We start from the raw sequence: 7,938 nt of genomic DNA, 5'->3' as shown, positions 1-7,938 counted from the left end.
TGGACCCCAGACCGTCTCTGTTTACACATGTAACTTCATATGGACACCAGACTCTTTGTCTACACATGTAACTTCATATGGGCACCAGACTGTCTCTGTCTACACATGTAACTTCATATGGACACCAGACTGTCTCTGTCTACACATGTAACTTCATATGGACACCAGACTGTCTCTGTCTACACATTTAACTTCATATGGGCACCAGACTGTCTCTGTCTACACATGTAACTTCATATGGACACCAGACTCTTTGTCTACACATGTAACTTCATATGGGAACCAGACTGTCTCTGTCTACACATGTAACTTCATATGGACACCAGACTGTCTCTGTCTACACATGTAACTTCATATGGACACCAGACTCTTTGTCTACACACGTAACTTCATGTGGACACCAGACTAACTCCATTCATTTTACCGCTGGTATTGAGAACAGATAAACCCACCGTGTCTTAAGAAGCTCAAGCTTGTTGTTTTATTGTTCATTATATCTCTTTTTCCTCACAGCGGCACTCATACGCTACTAGCGTATATATCATATAGATACACTACAGCAACAGGATACGGCGGTTGTGCTGTCTGGCAAAAACGGTCCACAAATACATCAAGATCCAGAGCCTTGGCCCTTCTGGACTCTATGCTCAGGACACCAAGATCACTGAGTCTCTCATCACTAGTGGTGGACCGCAGGAAGGTTTTTATCAGTTTCAGTGTGGGGAAATCTGCGTTTGCGTTCGCAGATGGCAGGATACAGTTTTTGGGTGCGCCACTCTAATTTTCCCCCGTGTAGAACGTTGCCGTGTAGAGCGTTGCATTAGTTCCGCTTTTGGCGCTCGCGTGTAAAATAGTTATACATTCATAATTTTTTATTTGGTCAGCACGGGGGGGCCACAGGGGTGGCCAGGGACATTTCCAGGGAGGCACGGGCCTCCCCCGGCCTCCGTGTAAAACCGCCACTGACGTCAACCAACACAGATAATAAACAAACTAGTCACAATCAGGTTTCACGAGAAGGTGGTCTGTGTCTGTACTTTCAGAAACGTCCTCCTGATTTCTAGTAATCAGAAAGTGAAAGTGTCAGCAGGCTATCACAGCCCATTGGTTGGTCGGGGATAACGTTCAACTCATTACACGTCACCCGACCGTCTCTATGGCTTTGACAAAATAAATCGCCTCCTTTATCTATTCGTTTTTATTGTTTTCTTGCACAACAGGTCATTCATGTCACAACAATACTCAATTTTCTGACAAGGTCAAATAGCATCACACAATGCAAGTATTGATTGGTTTAACAAAAATAATCTGCATGAATTTGTGAGTTCATACCAGTTGGAGGGCCGGTCAAGTGGATTTTTCCCAGTCGTATGTGTTAAATTCCAACTTGGTTACAAACGCAGCATGAGGGCTGTTTTTAGGCACAGAGCAAAGATACCGCCCTTAGCCGTGGTATATTGGCCATATACCACAAACCCCCAAGGTGCCTTATTGCTATTATAAACTGGTTACCAACATAATTAGAACAGTAAACAAGTCATACCCGTGGTATATTGTCTGACATACCACAGCTTTCAACCAATCATTATCCAGGACCCAGACTACCCGGTTTATATGTTGCGTTCACATGCTAGTCGGAACTGAGAAACTTTGACATTTTCGACTTGCTAACTGGTTGTAGTTATACATGTGCCGCATTCAACCACTTAGCAAGTCAGACATTTCCGAATTCCGACCAGCACGTGAACGCGGCAAAAATGTCTCATATAACACAGCTTTCAGCCAATCAACATCCAGGAACCAAACTTCCCAGTTTGTAATATTTAATTATTGGATTGTTTTATCACAGGTATAACCATCTCAGTCATTATCAATCTATTGATTGTACTAAGTACCATTGATCTTAGAATCAGACTCCTATATCATGTTTGTTTAAGCACACATTTTTGGTTTATGTTTGATGTTGTAGCCTAGGCCTATGCATAAAGTAAATATACAGGTACACGGCTTGGAAAGAGCATATACTACTACATGTTATAGTAGCCTAATTTCAGATGATTGAGGTTCATGTGTCCATTTCCCCTAATAATGAAAACAATACATCACAAAATGTAATAATCATCAGAAAATGTACTTTCTGCAATTGATTTCAGTTATAGTCATTGGATGCATTACAAAAGGACCACACAATGTGTATGGTGCTCAGTAAGGGGGAAGTATCAGAATCAATATCAGTATTTATGCAATAGCAGTATTTATGCAATACTGTTTACACACTTCTTTATCTTATAAGGGGAGTGTTCTGGTCCTCTGTAGGACATACAATGGAAGGTCGACGGCAGATAATGTCACAACAGCTTGTCTCCTGAGAAGAGATTAACATACTGAATCTTAACTTCATTTGGAAATAATTAGATATCTGTTTAGAGCAACCAAAATATTTGATTTCTAGTTCATAACATGAAAAATATGACTTTCTAATTATACATACGCTGGAGGGTAGAAAACAGCAGCAGCAGATGTTGAGGAAATTGCAACAACAGCTTGTCTCCTGAGAAGAGATTAACATACTGCATGTCAACTTCCTTTGGAAAGAATTAGATATCTGTTTAGAGCAACCAAAATATTTGATTTCTAGTTCATAACATGAAAAATATGACTTTCTAATTATACATACGCTGGAGGGTAGAAAACAGCAGCAGCAGATGTTGAGGAAATTGCAACAACAGCTTGTCTCCTGAGAAGAGATTAACATACTGCATGTCAACTTCCTTTGGAAAGAATTAGATATCATTTTAGAGCAACCAAAATATTTGATTTCTAGTTTATAACATAAAAAAATATCATGTTCATATTACTAATAAACATACAAGTGTAGAGTGAATGTGGAATATAACAAAGGTAAAGCAAACTACCATTGGCTGTACAGTTTGCCTCTCATGAGCCCTATTGACTCGTGCTTCATTTTTAGTCTGAAAGAAAAAGTGGAAAGAATAGCAACGTTTCTATTAGTTTCCATGGTACATTATCTACAGAGTGATTCAGTACTGAATTAAAACATTTAAAATGGTGATTAAATGATACAATACCTCAGGACGTATGTCAAGCTTCTTCAAAATGTCTTTGACTGCTGCTTCATTGCGTGGACACTCCAGTAGTCCTTTGCTCTCATGGAAGAGACAGTCCACTGTGAGTATTACATCACCTCTGGTCACTAGTCTGCTACTGTCAGGTACAGTGTAGTCTGGATCGAAGGTGTGATGCAGCACTACCAGAATGACAGGTTTACCAGCTGTCGAGAGAGGGGATAAAAATAACAATAATCACGTAAAACATACATTAATGTTTTGAAAATGTTCTTCATGGATATTGATTACCTGGAATCTGCTTCAGTGCTGCTTCAATATCAGTCCCAGACCGAGAGACAATGGAACAGAAAGCCAAGATGACATCACTCTCCTCTAGTGACGTCACTTTAGTTAAGTGTCTATTGGCAGTGAGATGATCAAATAATTCCTCATGAGACCCCAGAGTATTCCCAGTCACAACAGTGAAGAATTTGTCCATCCTCGACCCTATAGAGATACAGGAAATGTCTGAGGTAAACTAGAAAGGTTTGTCAGATCTTTAAGCACTGCTCACTCTGATCAACCCACAAGTATTCACTTCAGTGGATGAACTCTCAGTCTATTCCATGATAACCACTTTTAACATGGTTTCATGGATATTGATTACCTTGAAGGGAACACCCTGCTTGACAGTAGATAACCGTTTCAAAAGGCCCTAGGGCACCTATTTATTGTGCAACACATATTGTTACATTTATAACAGTACTTACTTTTTGAATAGTCCTGCTGCAACAGAAAATAAAGTTTAGTTCCCTTTTAAAAGATCATAGAAAATACTATTTTAATTGTTTGGGGGAGAATATTCATTTCAAAAGTCCAACATAATTGCCATAAGCAGACTGTTATGTTTCATTCAATGTGATTTCTAATGTCTATGAGTTATGAGGTAACTATTAGTTTTCAAACATCAACAGAATACCTAGAAGGAAACAGTCAAAGCTGTAGCCTTTATGCCAACCTGTTTAGGTTGGCTTGTAATTGCAGAGTTCTTGCGACCTGGAGGACGTTTGTCAACTCCCGTGTTCATGTTAGCATCGTAAACAGCATCTAAAAACAATAGCAAAAACCAGCAGTGAGTGAGGACTGAATGACAATGCATTGCCTAAACAAAGTGTCAAAATGAATCCCCATATGCTGACTGTACCTTCAGGTGGATGTGAAGCAGCGGGCAGGATCTGTCTGGTCTTCTCTGGAGCAGCAGGCTTACTTGTCTAGAAAGGAGAGGTTGTTACTCATTGATCCAAAACAATGACCAATAAATAATAATTTATTCTAATACTAGTTTTAAATTACTACTATTATTAAAGACAATTGCGTATTCCCTAATAAAAGGTTTTTGGTGTGAAGTCTCTGCTTTTGCATGTGTATTATATTTAATAGTAAGTTGTTTACTGACAAGAATAAGGATGAACTACCTTTGGCTGTATTTCTGGCCTGTCCAGAATCTTTCTAATTGCTTCTTCATTGCGTGGACACTCCAGTAGTCATTTGCTCTCATGGAAGAGACAGTCCACTGTGAGTATTACATCACCTCTGGTCACTAGTCTGCTACTGTCAGGTACAGTGTAGTCTGAGTTGAAGGTGTGATGCAGCACTACCAGAATGACAGGTTTACCAGCTGTCGAAAGAGAAACAAAATGTCAACATCAACGATAGAACTGGATTAGTAAAGTACAGTGACAATTGCTAAATATAATGTGACAAGTATAAATTATTGTTGCAGAGGAATCACATTTCATAAAAATATAGTGCTGAACTTAAAGGGCAATCTGTAGTTGCTACATCAATTTTTGGACATACAAATTAATTATATGTTCACACCCATTGATTATTTAAGAATATACAGTAACTTATAAATACCGTAGTTGAACTGTCGTACTCCATCAGAACACAAATTATACGCTTGTTTTACTCCAATGTTTGTAAACAATGTACAAGTAAACAATCACTGTATAGCCTGTAAACATGGTTAAAGCTATAATTGTATATCATGGATGGTCAGTTCTTGCGTCCCTAGCTCGGTCTATGAATTTGAGACTGGTTACATTTCTCCAGCCCCATTCCTTCAGCTTTTTGGTGGGGGGACCACTTTGTTATTGTTATAACTGCGGAAGATATAAGGAAGATTGTAATTGCATCAGATTTGTGTGTGCATTGAATCTAAATGACATCCTGACTGAATTACCTGGAATCTGCTGCAGTGCTGCTTCAATATCAGTCCCAGCACGAGAGATGATGGGACAGAAAGACAAGATGACATCACTCTGCTCTGGTGACATCACCTCAGTCAGACCTCTTTGTGTGGTGAGACGATGATTGAATTCCACATGAGACCCCAGAGTATTCCCAGCCACAACAGTGAAGAATTTCTCCATCCTCAACATATTTTCAGCATTCTTGGGGCCTGGGGGATGTTTGTTTCTGCTTGTTGTGGAGTCGTAAACTCCAGTGTCCTTGTCAGTAGTATCTAACCAACAAGGAAACGCAGCATTTATCAGGGATTGGATGACAATGCATAGCCTAAATAAAGTGTCAAAATTAATCCCTTTAGATACCTGCAGGTGTTTGTGCTGCAGCTGGGAGGAGCTGGTTGTTCATCTCTGGAGCACTAGTCTTATTTTTCTAGGAAGGAAAGGTTGAGACTTTATTGGTTGTCACACCCTGGCTCTGGGACTCTATATGTTGAGCCAGGGTGTGTATATTCTATGTGTGGTGTTTCTATGTCTGGATTCTATGTGTTGTATTTCTGTGTTGGCCAGAGTGGTTCCCAATCAGAGGCAACGAGTGTCAGCTGTTGCTGGTTGTCTCTGATTGGGAGCCATATTTATAGAGGCTGTTTTCCCACAATAGTTGTGGGATCTTGTTCTAGTTGGTTTGTGTTAGACCGTTGACTGTCACGTTATCGTTTTGTTGTTTTGTTCGAGTGTTTACTCTCTTTAATTAAAGATGTTTGCCTGCAACGCTGCGCCTTGTTCTACTCTCTCTAACGATCGTGACATTGGTCCAGAACATTCTACACATTTTCCTATGTAAAAGTCCAATGTGAAGGCACATTGTCAAATAGTTTTTCACCTATGGAAAATCTGTTAATTATATAACTCCAATAGCAAACATATAGAGCACCTCTTAGAAAATGTTAATCATTAAGTGCTGGTTCGAAACATTATTCAAAGTAAACATTTATCTGATTTTTTTTAATGATAGATTTATATTAGACCTATTCTTTACCTTGTTGCTCATATTTCAATTTTAGCTGACGCTGCAGAGCCTCACAATGATCATCTGATCTTCAATGTAATACGAAAACAGATGCCTGAGAACACAAGCAAGACGCTCAAATTACAGTTTGGCCTATACAGTGTGAACTACTGCATAACATCAAGGTGCATACTGAACTTCTAAATGCTGTCAATGTCAATGAGCCCACCAAGATAGACAAACCAATAACAATTTTAACATTGCATTTATAAAAAGAGATTCAATGAAAGAACAAACCTGGTTTGAACCGTTTCTGTCGCAGCATCTACTTTCAGTCTTGAAATATTCTCTGAACTCACTGAATTCTTATAATAAGAAAGTGAAACTAAAATGGTCAGTAGGGTAGAAGGGTGTAACAACACCATTTCCCACCCATGTTTTATTCAAATCATTAAAATAAGAAAACTAGACTTAGCTTTTAAGTATTACTTACTAAAGAATTTCTAAATAAAATGTATGTGTGAAGCTCTATGCCATAATCTTCTACCGGGGGCCAGTTACCCCATTTATTTCCCTTCATAGTTTATTCGCCTAAGCATGACCTTCACTCACATACCACATTTTTTCCAGACATTCCTTTTTTTGTGTCAGCAATTAGATATTGTTCTTAGGGGTGGCTAGTTACCTCCTAGGACCCTATATCACATGAATTTACATTCAACTAACCCAGCAGACTCCAATAAAAATGAAAACTTCATCACCACCCTGATTACTATACCTTCATATAGCCCTCAGTAAGCCTCAGTCAGTATTGGTTTTGGTTACTTTCAGTAGTGATTATAATGATTAAACTCACCTTCTACATCTGTTTCCTGACTCCTTGCATATGCCTTACAACTGCAGTCCACGCTGTAGTGTAAACCAGTGGAGGCTGCTGAGGGGGAGGACGGCTCCTAATAATGGCTGGAATGGAGTCAATGGAATGGTATCAACCGCATGGAAACCCATTGTTTGATGTGTTTGATTCCATTTCGTTGACTCCATTCCAGCCGTTATTAAGAGCCGTCCTCCTCTCAGCAGCATCCACTGGTGTAAACTATTTGTATAATCCAGTGTCAGTCATCTTGATTCAAAAGGCTAGTGTTTATGTCATTGTCAGTGGAACAGCAACACCAACAGGCACAACAGCTGAGCAGCAGATTCTTCTGCAAAGAGAGGGTAACATATGTGAATGTTTGTATGGAAAACAATGACAATGTATAGCTCTTGTGTCAACAATAAGTATACACCAGTATTCAACTCTATCGCCATCATGTGGGATACAAGTGAAATGGCTTACCTTTGGTTGCATGTTAAACGTCTTCTGAATCTTTTTGACTGCTTTTCATTGTGATGACACTCCAGTAGTACTCCCTGGCTCTCATGAAAGAGACAGTTCACTGTGAGTATTACATCACCTCTGGTCACTAGTCTGCTACTGTCAGATACAACTCACTCTGGATGGAAGGAGTGATGCAGCACTACCAGAATGACAGGTTTACCAGCTGTCGAGAGAGAGAGGGGGACAGACAGGAACAAGAAATAATTCAGGAAATCAGATAATTGTATTTTA

General features: G+C 39.4%; 1 protein-coding gene across 1 annotated transcript in view; it reads right to left on the bottom strand.

The window, feature by feature from the left end:
• Positions 1–1,497: 1,497 nt before the first annotated feature.
• Positions 1,498–7,938, bottom strand: part of LOC121548895 — a 53,899-nt gene continuing 47,458 nt past the window's right edge. The window contains exons 20-27 of the mRNA XM_045210164.1: positions 4,087–4,175; positions 3,839–3,854; positions 3,378–3,575; positions 3,090–3,292; positions 2,916–2,972; positions 2,678–2,737; positions 2,492–2,551; positions 1,498–2,365 (exon numbers count right to left, since the gene is read on the bottom strand). Coding sequence (XP_045066099.1) covers positions 2,282–2,365; positions 2,492–2,551; positions 2,678–2,737; positions 2,916–2,972; positions 3,090–3,292; positions 3,378–3,575; positions 3,839–3,854; positions 4,087–4,175 — 767 coding nt within the window. The 3' untranslated portion in view covers positions 1,498–2,281. The remainder of the gene's footprint in view (positions 2,366–2,491; positions 2,552–2,677; positions 2,738–2,915; positions 2,973–3,089; positions 3,293–3,377; positions 3,576–3,838; positions 3,855–4,086; positions 4,176–7,938) is intronic.

The sequence above is a fragment of the Coregonus clupeaformis genome, chromosome 33 (genome assembly GCF_020615455.1).
Source record: "Coregonus clupeaformis isolate EN_2021a chromosome 33, ASM2061545v1, whole genome shotgun sequence".
NCBI classification, from domain to species: domain Eukaryota; kingdom Metazoa; phylum Chordata; class Actinopteri; order Salmoniformes; family Salmonidae; genus Coregonus; species Coregonus clupeaformis.
Note: the sequence above shows the minus strand (reverse complement) of the source record. Positions and strands in the feature narration are given on the sequence as shown.